This window comes from Podarcis cretensis (genome assembly GCF_951804945.1).
Source record: "Podarcis cretensis genome assembly, chromosome: 18".
NCBI lineage: Eukaryota > Metazoa > Chordata > Lepidosauria > Squamata > Lacertidae > Podarcis > Podarcis cretensis.
In genome coordinates, this window is record NC_137188.1 from 6,703,778 (window position 1) to 6,722,841 (window position 19,064).

General features: G+C 50.0%; 1 protein-coding gene and 1 long non-coding RNA gene across 2 annotated transcripts; both read right to left on the reverse strand.

Moving 5' to 3' along the window:
• Positions 1–7,462: 7,462 nt before the first annotated feature.
• Positions 7,463–8,946, reverse strand: LOC307207378 (elongation factor 2-like). Its single transcript, XM_079961154.1, has 3 exons — positions 8,856–8,946; positions 8,621–8,753; positions 7,463–7,722 (listed from the first exon to the last, which is right to left on the reverse strand). The coding sequence occupies exons 1-3, from the start codon at positions 8,883–8,885 to the stop codon at positions 7,529–7,531; spliced, it is 357 nt and encodes a 118-aa protein (XP_079817280.1). The 5' UTR covers positions 8,886–8,946; the 3' UTR covers positions 7,463–7,528.
• A 1,282-nt stretch (positions 8,947–10,228) lies between these two features.
• On the reverse strand, positions 10,229–10,981 carry LOC307207329. Its single transcript, XR_013834653.1, has 3 exons — positions 10,938–10,981; positions 10,757–10,833; positions 10,229–10,454 (listed from the first exon to the last, which is right to left on the reverse strand). It is a non-coding gene; the product is annotated as an uncharacterized lncRNA (long non-coding RNA).
• Positions 10,982–19,064: the final 8,083 nt, after the last annotated feature.

Genomic DNA, 19,064 nt, shown 5'->3' on the forward strand with positions numbered 1-19,064 from the left:
ACCTTGAGCCAGACATCCTGGAGAGTGAAGTCCAATGGGCCTTAGAAAGCACTGCTAATAACAAGGCCAGTGGAAGTGATGATATTCCAGCTAAACTATTTAAAATTTTAAACGATGATGCTGTTAAGGTGCTACACTCAATATGCCAGCAAGTTTGGAAAACTCAGCAGTGGCCAGAGGATTGGAGAAGATCAGTCTGCATCTCAATCCCAAAGAAGGGCAGTGCCAAAGAATGCTCCAACTACCGCACAATTGCACTCATTTCACACGCTAGCAAGGTTATGCTTAAAATTCTACAAGGCAGGCTTAAGCAGTACGTGGACCAAGAACGAAAACAAAAACCATCCCAATGAAACGGAAATGCAAGAAGGGGGAGAAATGGAGGCAGTGAGAGATTTTACTTTCTTGGGCTCCATGATCACTGCAGATGGTGACAGCAGCCACGAAATTAAAAGACGCCTGCTTCTTGGGAGAAAAGCAATGACAAACCTAGACAGCATCTTAAAAAGCAGAGACATCACCTTGCCAACAAAGGTCCGTATAGTTAAAGCCATGGTTTTCCCAGTACTGATGTATGGAAGTGACAGCTGGACCATAAAGAAGACTGATCACCAAAGAATGTATGCTTTTGAATTTTGGTGCTGGAAGGAGACTATTGAGAGTACCATGGACTGCAAGAAGATCAAACCGATCCATTCTGAAGGAAATCAGCCCTGAGTGCTCACTGGAAGGACAGATCCTGAAGCTGAGGCTCCAAGACTTTGGCCACCTCATGAGAAGAGAAGACTCCCTGGAAAAGACCCTGATGCTGGGAAAGATGGAGGGCACAAGGAGAAGGGGACGACATAGGACGAGATGGTGGGACAATGTTCTGGAAGCTACCAGCATGAGTTTGACCAATCCATGGGAGGCAGTGGAAGATAGGAGTGCCTGGCGTGCTCTGGTCCAGGGGGTCACAAAGATTGGGATACGACTAAACAACAACAAGTTGCTTTGGGAGACGATAATCAGGCATAGCCCAGTTCTGTGAAGCTTGGAGGGGGGTGTGAGGCATCTGGGCTTTAGCAGCACAGTGGTGCCTCGGGTTAAGAACTTAATTTGTTCTGGAGGTCCGTTCTCAACCTGAAACTGTTCTTAACCTGAGGTACAATTTCTGTACAAGCCAAGCCCTGGCTCCATGGCTCACCTGAATCAAGAGAATCATCTTGCCGCCAATATGGCTGAGACCCCATTCTTGCTGCATTAAATGACCACATCCTCGGAGCAATGGCAGCTATGTCCAGTTCAGCTCCAGCCCCCCCCCTCGTGCCGCCTTCTAGAACCCACCACTCTCAACTGACTCTCAACTGCCCCCCCCTTCAAACTCCATTTCCAAGCCTCCTTCCATCTTCCGTCTCCACCAGAATTCCACTCTCTCTCTCTCTTCCCCATCCCTCCTTGCTTTGGAATTGTAATAGCATCACCTCACAATAATAATATTGCCACTCATCTCCTCTAGGCCTCCTACCTTGAGAATCAATCTTTCTCTACCAACTCTCACTGTCATCTGACAGGCATCCCCTTTAAAACCAGGGGGGGTCAAAGTGTGCTGGGATGAGGCCACCGTGGGTCAGGCCAGAGGGGGCTGGTGGGGGGTGTGGTTGTGCCTCCCCTTCTTCTGCATCTTGCTCCCCTGCCTGATTCTTCAGCTGCTCGAAAGAATCACAGCATGGCAGAGTTGGAAGGGGTGCCAAGGGTCATCCAGTCCAACCCCCGGCAGTGCAAGGATCCTGCCCACAGCCAGCCCTGGCTGGGCTCCACACTCCCACCACCTTCTTCCCAGCCGGATGCACAGACCCCTTGCCATTCTGCATGGGGTGGGGAAAGGGGAGAGAGAGATGTTTTGCTCCCTGTCCCTCCGGACATGGATATGAGAGCCCTGTCAATATGTCAAGGGCGTCCCAAGGAGGAAGCTTGTCTTCTCCTGCTCCAGAGGCCCTCAGGATCTGAAGCCATGGCTTCAAGCGACCAGAAAGGAGATTCCGACTCCAGGAAGAACTTTCTGACAGCAAGAGATGTTTGACAGTGGGAGGAAATCCTTCGGAAGGCGGTAGACTCTCTTTCTTTGGAGGTTTTTCAGCAGAGCTTGGACGGCCACTTGCCATGGGTTCTTGAGCTGAGATTCCTGCATTGCAGGGGTTGGACTAGAGCGTGTTAATTCCAGGTTTTGATGCTCGCGCATGCGCCGACGCGCAAAATGATGTCACGCGCATGTGCAGAAAGGCAAAAAGCGGTGCGTGCGTGCGCAGATGTGCCGTCGCTAGTTACGTTCGCTTCGGGGTGTGAAGGGGGCTCCGGAACGGATCCCGTTCGCATCATGAGATACCACTGTACTCTAGCATATATTCAACACAAAAACCAGCAGCAATTTGTTTTTGACAAAGGACAGCTGGACATATAAAGGGCCCCATTACCTTCAGTAGCTTCAGGCCTCATCAATCCTAAATCCGGCCCTGCGTCGGACGTTTAGTTTCCAAAGAACGTTTGCAAACCAGAACATTCATTCCAGGGTTGCAGTATTTGGGGACCGGAATGTAAGGCGTTTGAGATCCAAGGTATAACTGTATGTTCTTTTAAATATTTTTTTTTCTCCGTGAAAAAGACCCTGATGTTGGGAAAGATGGAGGGCACAAGGAGAAGGGGACGACAGAGGACAAGATGGTGGGACAGTGTTCTCAAAGCTACCAGTATGAGTTTGACCAAATTGCAGGAGGCAGTGGAAGACAGGAGTGCCTGGCGTGCTCTGGTCCAGGGGGTCACAAAGAGGCGGACATGACTAAACAACAAGAAGTCACCATGTTCCCTAAAGCACTGGGGATCAGCTTGTCCAGACCTTACAACCCACCTCTGACTTCCCAAGCTGCAGCATGGGACCGAGTTCCGCATTTCTGCTTACAGTTTACTCTTAGAGGGGGAGGAAAGCGGGGAGGGGGGAATTCACTGGCAACCAATGCACCCAAATTCACTGGCATCCCTTGGGTTTCAGACAGTACATGGGTACAGTGGTGCCCCGCAAGACGAATGCCTCGCAAGACGGAAAATTCGCTAGACGAAAGGGTTTTCCGTTTTGGAGGTGCTTCGCAAAACGAATTTCCCTATGGGCTTGCTTTGCAAGACGAAAATGTCTTGTGAGTTCCTGCGGGGGTTTTTTCCTCCCCCCCCCTTTTCTAAGCCGCTAAGCCTCTTATCCACTAAGCCGATAAGCCGCTAAAAGCCGCTAATAGTGCTAATCTGCTAAGCTGTCAATGGGCTTGCTTCGCAAGACGAAAAAACCGCTAGACGAAGAGAATCGCGGAACGGATTCTTTTCGTCTTGCGAGGCACCACTGTAGTTTTAATTTCGTGACTGCTGTCACCATCTGCAGTGATCATGGAGCCCAAGAAAGTAAAATCTCTCACTGCCTCCATTTCTCCCCCTTCTATTTGCCAGGAGGTGATGGGACCAGTGGCCATGATCTTCGCTTTTTTGATGCTGAGCTTCAGACCATATTTTGTGCTCTCCACTTTCACCCTCATTTAGAGGTTTTTTAATGGTGACTTTATGGGACAATAAACTCCAACTGCTCCTAATCCTTGGGCATGCCAGCTGGGGCCCAAGGAGTCCAACATCCTCTGGAAACCCCAAGGCAGCTAATGTTCCTCCAGGATGCCTCCAGCTAAACTGGCCACCATCGTGCCAAGCATTGGGCAAATCTACTTTAGAATGCAGTGCGCTTGGCGTTCAGGCTTGTAGACACTTCAGAAACCAGGCATGGCAGCAAGAACTCTTGTGGATACAGTGGTGCCTCGCAAGCCGAAAAGAATCCGTTCCGCGATTCTCTTCATCTAGCGGTTTTTTCGTCTTGCGAAGCAAGCCCATTGACGGCTTAGCGGATTAGCGGATTAGCGGCTTAGAAAAGGGGGGGGAGGAAAAAACCCCGCAGGAACTCGCAAGACATTTTCGTCTTGCAAAGCAAGCCCATAGGAAATTCGTTTTGCGAAGCACCTCCAAAACGGAAAACTCTTTCGTCTAGCGAGTTTTCCGTCTTGCGAGGCATTCGTCTTGCGGGGCACCATTGTACCTGGTTCTTGCACAATACCACACTCAGTTATGGGCTGCCTTTTTTGTTTCCTGGACCAATTCAAGGTGCTCCTTAAACTTCCTAAATCAGGAGCGGCAACTACCCCGAGATCTACAGATAAAGGGCGTTTATATGAATTTATTAAATAATAATAATTCTGCTTGCAAGGCCATGTCCCCCAAACCCCACCCTCCCATGCTAGAGAACAAACACAGATCGCAAGGGACGGGTTGATTTTTGCTTGGAGCAGTGTGTTGCCTGTGCCCATCAGCTGGGCAGAATGCAGGGTTGGGACTGGCAATACACAACGCCCTTTGTGCAGCCAGCTGTTGGGAGCCCTCCGTAAGGAATTTTGACAGGTGGAGACAACTCACATGTACATGATGCCGTGCGATTGACCTGTGGGTTGCCCCACACAGCCAGTCCGCCCACTTGGTGGGGTCAGGTAGTAAAGATCCGGACCCCAAAGCCCAAACGATTTCCCACCTGAATATATCTAACATGAGCCTCCCCAAACACAAACTTCAGGCTGAGTCTACCTTAAGAGCCATTAGGCTGGCAGGTACCAGCAGGCCAGACGCAGGTGGCGCTGTGGGTTAAACCACAGAACCTAGGACTTGCCGATCAGGTCGGCGGGACGGGGTGAGCTCCCGTTGCTCGGTCCCTGCTCCTGCCAACCTAGCAGTTCGAAAGCACATCAAAGTGCTAGTAGATAAATAGGTACTGCTCCAGCGGGAAGGCAAACGGCATTTCTGTGCGCTGCTCTGGTTCGCCAGAAGCGGCTTAGTCATGCTGGCCACATGACCCGGAAGCTGTACGCCGGCTCCCTCGGCCAATAAAGCAAGATGAGCGCCGCAACCCCAGAGTTGGGCACGACTGGACGTAATGGTCAGGGGTCCCTTTACCTTTACTTTTTACCAGCAGGCCAGACTGTGTGACCTCAGTGCTTGCAGATATCAGGCTGTCTCAAAAGACAATGGAGTGCACCTCCAGGGGTGAAATCAAACCACTGTTAGCAGCACCCAAGTGACCACCCCAGGGCAGGTAGATAGCCGTGTTGGTCTGCCATAGTCAAAACAAAATAAAAAAATTCCTTCCAGTAGCACCTTAAAGACCAACTAAGTTAGTTCTAGGTATGAGCTTTCGTGTGCATGCACACTTCTTCAGATACACTGAAACAGAAGTCACCAGACCCTTCTATATAGTGAGAAGGTGGGGAGGGGTATTACTCAGAAGGGTGGTAGGAATGGGTGATTGGCAGATAGCTGTGATGAGCCTGTTGACGACTCTTAACGACTGCAATAGGTCTTACAGGAAAATCTAACGACTGCAATAGGTCTTACAGGAAAAACTTAAAACCATGGAGAGACCTGGTCTAAACAAAGACATTGGATTCTTATCTCATTATACATGACAAAGCCATTTTTCACCTTCTCACCCCTTGCTTTTTCCTGTCCTATCTGCCAATCACCCATTCCCACCACCCTTCTGAGTAATACCCCTCCCCACCTTCTCACTATATAGAAAGGTCTGGTGACTTCTGTTTCAGTGTATCTGAAGAAGTGTGCATGCACACGAAAGCTCATACCTAGAACTAACTTAGTTGGTCTTTAAGGTGCTACTGGAAGGAATTTTTTTATTTTGTTTTCACCCCAGGGCCTAAGCCTGGGCAGTGAATATGGGGTTCATGCGCTGCCCAGATGACAAGACTGGCTGATGGGGTCCAAAGGAAAGCGGAGCAAGACACCTGGATGCAGGTGTTGCAAGTGTACAAGCACCGCCCAACCATTTTAGGGAATCCATTTAGGATTTGGGCAGTTTACTCCTTAACCCTTTCTTCTCCCAAAGGTGTCTTGGCAAGGCAGTAGAGGTTTAGTGACTAGGACAAATGTCAATTTCCCATTTTTTCCAGTCACAAATTCAGTTCCATGTTTGATTTTCAGGGGTGGGGTGGGGCGTTTGCTTGTTTCTTAAAAGCTCTAATGAAAATTTCTCCCAATATCCAGATTTTCATATGCAATTTTGCTCATACACACATTATGGCAAGCAATTTTCTGTAATATACAGTAATGCAGTTTTCTGCCACTCGTTTCAATGTCCACTTTAGCCTAATTTAGACATTATGGCATATGTTGGGCTGGATTTGCTAAATTCAGAGAAGTGTGACTTTCAAAGGATAGCCATTGTTTCGGTTTGCCTATTGTTTCAGGAAACATGAAACAAGTCCACTTATTTATTCAGTGAAGTGTATATACCTCTTAATTATCGCAAAGATATCATTCACTCAATCACTACTGGTCTTTATTCATGTCTGTGAGCGTCCCCAGGCGACCTATTTTGATTGCTTGCAAACAGGTTCGATTATATGTATTCCTTATCGAGCCTGCTGTTTGCAAGGGAAGAGAGGGTGGTTACAAGTTAATGAGCACTCATCCTGATTTGCTTGCTGGGACTTTGCGAAAACCATCCTGTGTGTTTTTGACCAGCTATTCACAAAAATTAAACCCAGAGGCCTTCAGCCGCTAATGCTCCACAGGTTCTATTGTCTTTATTGACAATTCTATTGTCTTTTGAAAAGACCGACCCTGGGTTGCATGACAGTAATCTACGCCAAAATCAGGGAGCTGTGAAGCTTCCAAGGCGCCAGCAAAGAACTGTGTGCACACATACAACCCCTGCACTAAGCGCACCGTTTTCTAAGTAAAACTGCTTTCGTACAGCACAGATGAGCTCCCCCCTTGCTTCTAAGTGTGTGGGTTCAGGTCTCAACGGCTCTTAAAGACATCCAACACAACAGGCAGCCTCGTCTTATTAAATTTATTATTCCAGTGGTACTAATACATTGATTTGCACAATGACACCCATTTAGCAGAGAGGCTGTGGGCCTTCTAGCTTTTGCCCAACTAGAAAAGCCTCCCGCCCTTTTCTCTCCCAATCCTAAAAGAAAATTCCTCCAGGCTGCCCCCCCCCTTCCCCATCGAATCCAGTATTTGAGTATGGAATGAAATTTCACGCACCCTTTTCTTTTCGGAAGTTTTCCTGTCCTCCCCAACCTGCAAACCAAGGGAGGAAAAGACAGGTTTCCCCCCCCTTCACTTGGTTTTGAGCATCAAATAAATATGGAGGCGGGCAACGTTTCAGTTGCATCAAATGGAAATGTATTTTTGGAAGTTATAATGGCACTGGGTGAGCGGCCCCGCTAGTTCGTGTGCAGACGGCCTGAAACCGTCTGAATGCAGACACGGCTCTTTTTAAAATCTGCCCCGAGACGGAAGATCAAGCAAGGAAGTAGCCCCAATGCCTTTTGCAAGATACCTGCGGCACTGATGTTACTATGCAAGTTAAATTTGGAGTCCCACAACATACATTTTTAAATTTATTCTTTTACATCTGGTGTGGCATTTTTAATTCTGCTTGGTTGATTGGTTTTTACAATTTGTCCAGGAAGTTATCTAGTGCGGGAATGCCCTCCTTCAGCCCTTTGCGCTTGCGGGTCTCGGCGACCACCTGGCAGGGGCGGCTGGTGTTGTCGAACGGGTCTCCGGGCAGGATCTGCCAGTGGTCAAACACACACTGGGGGAAAGCCTGGCCACCCGTGTTGGATCTCAAGTCAGCAGTGAAGCCTGTGAAGAGGGAGGGAGAGAGAGAGAGAGAGAGAAGAGTTTATACTATAAGCAAACAAACTGTAAGACAGAAATACAGGTGTTCACGTTGACCCACACACCCCACAACCAGCTCCTTGTCTTAACTAAAAGCTGCATCCTGGAGGCATAAGGTAAAGGGACCCATGACCATTAGGTCCAGTTGTGACCGACTCTGGGGTTGCAGCGCTCATCTCGCTTTCTTGGCCAAGGGAACCGGCATACAGCTTCTGGGTCATGTGGCCAGCATGACTCAGCCGCTTCTGGCGAACCAGAGCAGCGCACGGAAACGCCGTTTACCTTCCCGCTGGAGCGGTACCTATTTATCTACTTGCACTTTGAGGTGCTTTCGAACTGCTAGGTTGGCAGAAGGGACCGAGCAACGGGAGCTCACCCCGTCACGGGGATTCGAACTGCCGACCTTCAGATCAGCAAGTCCTAGGCTCTGTGGTTTAATATTAGTGATAATGTATACCCAACCCATCTGGCTGAGTTTCCCCAGCCACTCTAGGCAGCTCTCAACAGAATGCTAAAAACACGACCAAACATCAAACGTTGAAAACTTCCCTAAACAGGGCTGCCTTCAGATGTCTTCTAAAAATCAGATAGTTTATTTCCTTGACATCTGATGGGAAGGCGTTCCACGGGGAGGGCACCACCACCGAGAAGGCCCTCAAAGCTGGGCCTCAGTGTCCAAGCTGAATGATGGGGGTGGAGACGTTCCTTCAGGTATAATGGGCCATTTAGGGCTTTAAAGGTAAGTACCAACACTTTTAGCCTGGGAGACAACCTCTGATCGATTCTTCACACCTCCAGCTGCTGACAAAAGTCACCTGGAAGATTCAAGTGCCAAGGGAGGCTGATAAAAGCTGACACTTACCAAAGGACTCGTTGACAGGAAGATAGGCCTTGACCACAAACATGGGGGTGCCGGCCACCTGGGACTCCTCAAAGACGTGCCCCCGCTTCCTGTTCAGCACGCCATAGATGCCACCCACAACCTGTTCTGGGCACTGGAAGGGGAAGAAAGCGGGTATATGTTACAGCACTGCACGGAGTCAAGCCAGCGGGCTGCTGCCGCCTCTTAAGAACACAGCCTGCCTCCAGTTACCCACCTGGATCTCCACAAGGTAGATGGGCTCCATGAGGCGGGGCTGAGCCGTCAACACGCAGGCATAGAGACACCTTCTGGCCGTGGGAATGCGAAAGGCTGGGCTGGATGAATCCCAAGCCGGAATTAAGATCGCTGGAAGAAATATCAACAACCTCAGATATGCAGATGACACAACCTTGATGGCAGAAAGTGAGGAGGAATTAAAGAACCTCTTAATGAGGGTGAAAGAGGTGAGCGCAAAATATGGTCTGAAGCTCAACATCCAAAAAACAAAGATCATGGCCACTGGGCCCATCACCTATTAGGAAGTCCATATTTCAAAACAGGAAGTTTTACATCATTGTGAAATTGTATAATTTTGCACTAACGCATACTTGTTTTGACATTCATGTACCTTATTGTTCGCGTTAGTAATTACTAACTTCCGAGGTTATGTAAAAATCACCTGCAAGTATCTTCACCACGCCTTTTCTTGCCAGGGGTTCGGGCGCCAAATCTATGTGTGCGTTTAGCGATCTCGCGGCATCCTCGCAACGATCCTGCAAAGCTGGCGAGGCAGAGAGGAGTGGCGCTTTGCCCAAGCCCTCTTAATGACAACCCAGCTTGCCCTGCCTTGAGTCCAGCTGCTCCTCCGCTGGTGCCAAGCATCATTGGTGCCAGGCATCCCGTGGATCACAGCCCCATAGTGAGAAAACTCACAGGCCCCCTCCTCGCTGAAAAGCAGCGCTGGGAAACAGAGGGAGATTTTCCGTGGGGTTTTTGCAGCCCTTTCCTCAACACCACCTGCTGCATCTCTTCTCAAAAGCCACCCTCCCCTCAAGTCTGCTTTTTATCAATGAATCAGGGCCCGCGTGTGTGTGTGTGTGTGTGTGTGGTCACTTTCGCTCACCATTCGCTGTCGCTCATCATTTCTGCCTGTCATTCTCACCTCGGACCTCCTGGTTTTCACCCCTCGGATTCGGCGCAGCCTGAATTTCTGGCTCAGTTGAAATAACTCCTCCGAATCAGCCTTCACAGCCCGGTGCCCTCTGGGTGTTCTGAACTGCAACCTGCGTTGGGTGCGGGGGGTGCTGGGAGTTGTAGCGCAGGGCCCCCGGCGGGCGCAAGGTTGTGGATTGCTGCTTTGGACAATGGAGAAAATGTTGGCATGGTAAATTAGCGACAAAAGGTCAGAACTGTTGAGAGGACCTGAGTGGTGGGATCTAGGGGTATTGTGGGGAGGGTGCTGTGATGGTGTTTCCTGCTTGGCAGGGGGTTGGACTCGATGGCCCTTGTGGTCTCTTCCAACTCTATGATTCTATGATTCTAAGAAATGGAGGCAGTGAGAGATTTTACTTTCTTGGCCTCCATGATCACTGCAGATGGTGACACTGCATTCCTTATCAGCTATAGCTCCGCCTTATCCATTTCTGTACTGCTTCCATGTTGTTTTGATACTGGCTCTTGTAGGAACGCCTTGGTTATAAGTCAGAGAGTTGGTCTGGAAGTCTGGAGCAGGGTGTTCTCCCCGCTCCGTGCAAATTCTCCCTTCTTCCTCTTACCTGTATTATTTGCGGGGAGGGGGCTTCAGCAGCAGCCACAGCGGTGCAGCAGTCCTACCCTGCAAGAAAGAAGGAATCCCTGAATGTGTGAATGGTCTGTCACTGACCAAATGACCAGGGACGGGGCTTCAAGAAGCCGTTGCAGGAAGTCGAGTGTCATGTGAGCAGAGGGCTCTTGGGTTCGAATCCTGTTTCTGGCGAGGGACGTACCGATGGGGGGCAGGGGGGGCGGGCTGCCCCAGGTGCTATCCTGAAGGGGGGTGACATTCCGACGCGCCCCCTGCCGGCGCCCCGCAAACCCGCAAATTGCGAGCGGCAAAGCATAGAGCGGCAAAGCACTGAAACCCCCCTGTCCCCTTACCTGTGAGGCGAGAGGCCGTTGTCTCGGCTCCAGGCCCTCCCGGGATGCGGCGGCTCCCAGGCTGAACCGTCTCCTCGCTGCAAAACAAAGGGAGACATCAGCCGGAGCCTGGCTCCCAGCCACGCGAGCCCCAGTCTGGGGCAGGAGGGTGGGGATCTGAGAAGGGGGCATTTCATCCTACCTGATCTTATTAACTGCCCCACCCTGAACTCCTCCATGCGGGCAGCGTCAGGGCTCCCTCCCGACCGGCCTGGCACAGAGGCAGTAGCCAAAGTCTCCCCCGGCTCCGGAATCACTTGGGAGGCGTTTTTGATGGGGGGAAGCCTTGGCTGCTGCTTCTGCGCCAGGTACGGCCGGGCAGGAGCCATTCCCGCACGGGGAACGGAGGGAGGGTGAGGCAGGCGAGGATCAGGAACCGCCGGGAACCGCCGTGATGTTCTGCCAATCTTCGTCCCGGGAGCAGGCGCTGGAGCCTCATCCCTGGAGGTGTTGCCCTGTGGAGGAAGCAGAAAGCATCTGGTGAGTAGGGGCTGGGGGGGATGAAAAACTACTGCCCCATTTTTATGGCCCCCCAAAAGAAATTCCACAAGGACTCTTTCCTTCCTTCTGTCCCAGTACCTGATGTTCGCCACGTCCGCCACGTCCCTCCAGGGATTTCGCCAGCATGGAGTAGACGGTGGGGAAAGACTCCCGCCCTGCAAAGGAAATGGAGGAATCAGCAAGCGCCTGGATCCCAGATGATAGCACCAGTCTGGTGCATGAGGGAGGGGGGACACGGGAAGGAAACATTCCTAAAATATGGGGCACCCTATTGGCATTTCCACTTACCTGAAGTGGGAGCCTTTCCCCCCTCATACTGGCGGGCCTCTCGCCTAAGGAAGAAACAAGTTCTGTTAGTCTGATTGCTTGGAGGAGTTGGAACCAAATAAATATACAGATGATAATATTCATTATTATCACCTCTATATTTAGACATGTTGGTGGACAAATTTTGGAGTCGATTTTGTGCCCCACCCCTCACCTGTGTCCCTGGCGGGGGCCCACCTCACCACCCCCTAGCTAGGGCCCTGCCTGGACCACAGAGAAACCCTCTCCATAAAAGTACAGGGATCTCTAAATCAGGCCTTCCTCCTCCACCCCCAAGATCCCTGGGAAACACTTCCCCGGCCACACAAGGTCACAACATACCTCCAGATGTTGATGGGTTTTCCTGCACCGCTGGGCTGCTGCTGCTTCCCCAAACCACGGCCCTGCAAAGAGAAAAGGACATTGTACTCTCTAGGGGGCAGAACAAGCACTCCTGCCAGGCTGCCCATGCCCACGTCACCACAGGCTGCCAGCCTGCTCCTGTCTGGGCGCCTGACCCTTGCTTGGAAGGAGGGGGGCAAGGGGCTGGGGCGAGACGGGACTGCAACCCCCAACCCAGCCCTGTTTCACTCAGGTCAACACCATGACCACCCTGCACATGTGGGGAATGGATTCCCCATGGAATTAACCTACCACAATCTCCAGAGGTGCCCCTAGAGCCTCCTTCATGTTTGGGCGGAGCCTTTTATGTCCTAGGAGACAGAAAGGAAAATAAAAAAACATAGGAAGAGGTTACAGGTGGGAAGACTTATAACACCGTCTAGAAATGACACCAAAGAAGGATATTCTTCTCATTATAGGGGATTGGAATGCTAAAGTAGGGAGTCAAGAGATAAAAGGAACAACTGGCAAGTTTGGCCCTGAAGTTCAAAACGAAGCAGGGCAAAGGCTAATAGAGTTCTGCCGAGAGCACAAGCTGATCATCACAAACACTCTTTTCCAACAACACAAGAGACGACTCTACACATGGACATCACCAGGTGGGCAGCATTGAAATCAGATTGATTATATTCTCTGCAGCCAAAGATGGAGAAGCTCTATACAGTCAGCAAAAACAAGACCTGGAGCTGACTGTGGCTCAGATCACCAGCTTCTTATAACTAAATTCAAGCTTTAACTGAAGAAAGTCGGAAAAATCACTGGGCTGGTTAGATACAATCAAAATCAAATCCCTTATGAATACACAGTGGAAATGAGGAACAGGTTTAAGGATGTAGATTTGGTGGACAGAGTGCCTGAAGAACTATGGATGGAGGCTCGTAACATTATACAGGAGGCAGCAACTAAAACGATCCCAATGAAAAGGAAATGCAAGAAAGCAAAGTGGCTGTCCAACGAGGCCTTACAAATAGCGGGGGAGAGAAGGCAAGCAAAATGCGAGGGAGATAGTGAAAGATACAGGAAATTGAATGCAGATTTCCAAAAAATAGCAAGGAGAGACAAGAAGGCCTTCTTAAATGAGCAATGCAAAGAAATAGAGGAAAGCAATAGAATTGGAGATATGAAAGGAACATTTCGTTCAAAGATTACCAAGGACAAAAGTGGTAAGGACCAAACAGAAGCAGAAGACATCAAGAAGAGGTGGCAAGAATACACAGAGGAACTATACCAGAAAGAAATGGATGTCTCGTATACCCCAGGTAGTGTGGTTGCTGACCTTGAGCCAGACATCCTGGAGAGTGAAGTCCAATGGGCCTTAGAAAGCACTGCTAATAACAAGGCCAGTGGAAGTGATGATATTCCAGCTGAACTATTTAAAATTTTAAATGATGATGCTGTTAAGGTGCTACACTCAATATGCCAGAAAGTTTGGAAAACTCAGCAGTGGCCAGAGGATTGGAGAAGATCAGTCTGCATCTCAATCCCAAAGAAGGGCAGTGCCAAAGAATGCTCCAACTACCGCACAATTGCACTCATTTCGCACGCTAGCAAGCTTATGCTTAAAATTCTACAAGGCAGGCTTAAGCAGTATGTGGACCAAGAACGAAAACAAAAACCATCCCAATGAAAAGGAAATGCAAGAAGGGGAAGAAATGGAGGCAGTGAGAGATTTTACTTTCTTGGGCTCCATGATCACTGCAGATGGTGACAGCAGCCACGAAATTAAAAGACGCCTGCTTCTTGGGAGAAAAGCAATGACAAACCTAGACAGCATCTTAAAAAGCAGAGACATCACCTTGCCAACAAAGGTCCGTATAGTTAAAGCTATGGTTTTCCCAGTAGTGATGTATGGAAGTGAGAGCTGGACCATAAAGAAGGCTGATTGCCGAAGAATGGATGCTTTTGAATTATGGTGCTGGAAGGAGACTCTTGAGGGTCACATGGACTGCAAGAAGATCAAACCGATCCATTCTGAAGGGAATCAGCCCTGAGTGCTCACTGGAAGGACAGATCCTGAAGCTGAGGCTCCAAGACTTTGACCACCTCATGAGAAGAGAAGACTCCCTGGAAAAGACCCTGATGCTGGGAAAGATGGAGGGCACAAGGAGAAGGGGACGACAGAGGACGAGATGGGGGGACACTGTTCTCGAAGTTATGAATATGAGTTTGACCAATCCATGGGAGGCAGTGGAAGATAGGAGTGCCTGGCGTGCTCTGGTCCAGGGGGTCACAAAGATTGGGATACGACTAAACGACTAAACAGCAACAAGTTGCTTTGGGAGACGATAATCAGGCATAGCCCAGTTCTGTGAAGCTTGGAGGGGGGGGTGAGGCATCTGGGCTTTAGCAGCACAGTGGTGCCTCGGGTTAAGAACTTAATTCGTTCTGGAGGTCCGTTCTCAACCTGAAACTGTTCTTAACCTGAGGTACAATTTCTGTACAAGCCAAGCCCTGGCTCCATGGCTCACCTGAATCAAGAGAATCATCTTGCCGCCAATATGGCTGAGACCCCATTCTTGCTGCATTAAATGACCACATCCTCGGAGCAATGGCAGCTATGTCCAGTTCAGCTCCAGCCCCCCCCCTCGTGCCGCCTTCTAGAACCCACCACTCTCAACTGACTCTCACCTGCCCCCCCCTTCAAACTCCATTTCCAAGCCTCCTTCCATCTTCCGTCTCCACCAGAATTCCACTCTCTCTCTCTCTTCCCCCTCCCTCCTTGCTTTGGAATTGTAATAGCATCACCTCACAATAATAATATTGCCACTCATCTCCTCTAGGCCTCCTACCTTGAGAATCCATCTTTCTCTACCAACTCTCATTGTCATCTGACAGGCATCCCTTTTAAAACCAGGGGGGTCAAAGTGTGCTGGGATGAGGCCACCGTGGGTCAGGCCAGAGGGGGCTGGTGGGGTGTGGTTGTGCCTCCCCTTCTTCTGCATCTTGCTCCCCCGCCCGTTCCTTCAGCTGCTCAAGAGAATCATAGCATGGCAGAGTTGGAAGGGGTGCCAAGGGTCATCCAGTCCAACCCCCGGCAGTGGAAGGATCCTGCCCACAGCCAGCCCTGGCTGGGCTCCACACTCCCACCACCTTCTTCCCAGCCGGATGCACAGACCCCTTGCCATTCTGCATGGGGTGGGGAAAGGGGAGAGAGAGATGTTTTGCTCCCTGTCCCTCCGGACATGGATATGAGAGCCCTGTCAATATCTCAAGGGCCTCCCAGGGAGGAAGCTTGTCTTCTCCTGCTCCGGAGGCCCTCAGGATCTGAAGCCATGGCTTCAAGCGACCAGAAAGGAGATTCCGACTCCAGGAAGAACTTTCTGAAAGCAAGAGATGTTTGACAGTGGGAGGAAATCCCTCGGAAGGCGGTAGACTCTCTTTCTTTGGAGGTTTTTCAGCAGAGCTTGGACGGCCACTTGCCATGGGTTCTTGAGCTGAGATTCCTGCATTGCAGGGGTTGGACTAGAGCGTGTTACTTCCAGGTTTCGATGCTCGCGCATGCGCCGACGCGCAAAATGATGTCACGCGCATGTGCAGAAAGGCAAAAAGCGATGCGTGCGTGCGCAGATGTGCCGTCGCTAGTTACGTTCGCTTCTGGGTGTGAATGGGGCTCCGGAACGGATCCCGTTCGCATCGTGAGATACCACTGTACTGTAGCATATATTCAACATAAAAAACAGCGGCAATTTGTTTTTGACAAAGGACAGCTGGACATATAAAGGGCCCCATTACCTTCAGTAGCTTCGGGCCTCATCAATCCTAAATCCGGCCCTGCGTCGGACGTTTAGCTTCCAAAAACGTTTGCAAACCAGAACATTCATTCCGGGGTTGCAGTATTTGGGGACCGGAATGCAAGGCGTTTGAGATCCAAGGTATAACTGTATGTTCTTTTAAATTTTTTTTTTCTCCGTGAAAAAGACCCTGATGCTGGGAAAGATGGAGGGCACAAGGAGAAGGGGACGACAGAGGACAAGATGGTGGGACAGTATGAGTTTGACCAAATTGCCGGAGGCAGTGGAAGACAGGAGTGCCTGGCGTGCTCTGGTCCAGGGTGTCACGAAGAGTCGGACACGACTAAACAACAAGAAGTCACCATGTTCCCTAAAGCACTGGGGATCAGCTTGTCCAGACCTTACAACCCCCCTCTGACTTCCCAAGCTGCAACATGGGACCGACTTCCGCATTTCTGCTTACAGTTTACTCTTAGAGGGGGAGGAAAGCGGGGAGGGGGGGAATTCACTGGCAACCAATGCACCCAAATTCACTGGCATCCCTTGGGTTTCAGACAGTACATGGGTAGTTTTAATTTTGTGACTGCTGTCACCATCTGCAGTGATCATGGAGCCCAAGAAAGTAAAATCTCTCACTGCCTCCATTTCTCCCCCTTCTATTTGCCAGGAGGTGATGGGACCAGTGGCCATGATCTTCGTTTTTTTGATGCTGAGCTTCAGACCATATTTTGTGCTCTCCACTTTCACCCTCATTTAGAGGTTTTTTAATGGTGACTTTATGGGACAATAAACTCCAACAGCTCCTAAACCTTGGGCATGCCAGCTGGGGGCCAAGGAGTCCAACATCCTCTGGAAACCCCAAGGCAGCTAATGTTCCTCCAGGATGCCTCCAGCTAAACTGGCCACCATCGTGCCAAGCATTGGGCAAATCTACTTTAGAATGCAGTGCGCTTGGCGTTCAGGCTTGTAGACACTTCAGAAACCAGGCATGGCAGCAAGAACTCTTGTGGATACAGTGGTGCCTCGCAAGCCGAAAAGAATCCGTTCCGCGATTCTCTTCATCTAGCGGTTTTTTCGTCTTGCGAAGCAAGCCCATTGACGGCTTAGCAGCTTAGCAGATTAGCGGCTTAGAAAAAAGGGGGGGGGGAGGAAAAAAACCCCGCAGGAACTCGCAAGACATTTTCGTCTTGCAAAGCAAGCCCATAGGAAATTTGTTTTGCGAAGCACCTCCAAAACGGAAAACTCTGCCGTCTAGCGAGTTTTCCGTCTTGCGAGGCATTCGTCTTGCGGGGCACCATTGTACCTGGTTCTTGCACAATACCACACTCAGTTATGGGCTGCCTTTTTTGTTTCCTGGACCAATTCAAGGTGCTCCTTAAACTTCCTAAATCAGGAGCGGGAACTGCCCCGAGATCTACAGATAAAGGGTGGTTATATGAATTTATTAAATAATAATAATTCTGCTTGCAAGGCCATTTCCCCCAAACCCCACCCTCCCATGCTAGAGAACAAACACAGATGGCAAGGGACGGGTTGATTTTTGCTTGGAGCAGTGTGTTCCCTGTGCCCATCAGCTGGGCAGAATGCAGGGTTGGGACTGGCAATACACAACGCCCTTTGTGCAGCCAGCTGTTGGGAGCCCTCCATAAGGAATTTTGACAGGTGGAGATAACTCACATGTACATGATGACGTGCGATTGACCTGTGGGTTGCCCCACACAGCCAGTCCGCCCACTCGGTGGGGTCAGGTAGTAAAGATCCGGACCCCAAAGCCCAAACGATTTCCCACCTGAATATATCTAACATGAGCCTCCCCAAACACAAACTTCAGGCTGAGTCTACCTTAAGAGCCATTAGGCTGGCAGGTACCAGCAGGCCAGACGCGGGTGGCGCTGTGGGTTAAACCACAGAACCTAGGACTTGCCGATCAGGTCGGCGGGACGGGGTGAGCTCCCGTTGCTTGGTCCCTGCTCCTGCCAACCTAGCAGTTCGAAAGCACATCAAAGTGCTAGTAGATAAATAGGTACTGCTCCAGCGGGAAGGCAAATGGCATTTCAGTGCGCTGCTCTGGTTCGCCAGAAGCGGCTTAGTCATGCTGGCCACATGACCCGGAAGCTGTACGCCGGCTCCCTCGGCCAATAAAGCAAGATGAGCACCGCAACCCCAGAGTTGGTCACGACTGGACCTAATGGTCAGGGGTCCCTTTACCTTTACTTTTTACCAGCAGGCCAGACTGTGTGACCTCAGTGCTTGCAGATATCAGGCTGTCTCAAAAGACAATGGAGTGCACCTCCAGGGGTGAAATCAAACCACTGTTGGCAGCACCCAAGTGACCACCCCAGGGCCTAAGCCTGGGCAGTGAATATGGGGTTCATGCGCTGCCCAGATGACAAGACTGGCTGATGGGGTCCAAAGGAAAGCGGAGCAAGACACCTGGATGCAGGTGTTGCAAGTGTACAAGCACCGCCCAACCATTTTAGGGAATCCATTTAGGATTTGGGCAGTTTACTCCTTAACCCTTTCTTCTCCCAAAGGTGTCTTGGCAAGGCAGGAGAGGTTTAGTGACTAGGACAAATGTCAATTTCCCATTTTTTTCCAGTCACAAATTCAGTTCCATGTTTGATTTTCAGGGGGGGGGTGGGGCGTTTGCTTGCTTCTTAAAAGCTCTAATGAAAATTTCTCCCAATATCCAGATTCTCATATGCAATTTTGCTCATACACACATTATGGCAAGCAGTGAAGTGTATATACCTCTTAATTATCGCAAAGATATCATTCACTCAATCACTACTGGTCTTTATTCATGTCTGTGAGAGTCCCCAGGCGACCTATTTTGATTGCTTGCAAACAGGTTCGATTATATCTATTCCTCATCGAGCCTGCTGTTTGCAAGGGAAGAGGGGGTGGTTACAAGTTAATGAGCACTCATCCTGATTTGCTTGCTGGGACTTTGCGAAAACCATCCTGTGTGTTTTTGACCAGCTATTCACAAAAATTAAACCCAGAGGCCTTCAGCCGCTAATGCTCCAAAGGTTCTATTGTCTTTATTGACAATTCTATTGTCTTTTGAAAAGACCGACTCTGGGTTGCATGACAGTAATCTACGCCAAAATCAGGGAGCTGTGAAGCTTCCAAGGCGCCAGCAAAGAACTGTGTGCACACATACAACCCCTGCACTAAGCGCACCGTTTTCTAAGTAAAACTGCTTTCGTACAGCACAGATGAGCTCCCCCCTTGCTTCTAAGTGTGTGGGCTCAGGTCTCAACGGCTCTTAAAGACATCCAACACAACAGGCAGCCTCGTCTTATTAAATTTATTATTCCAGTGGT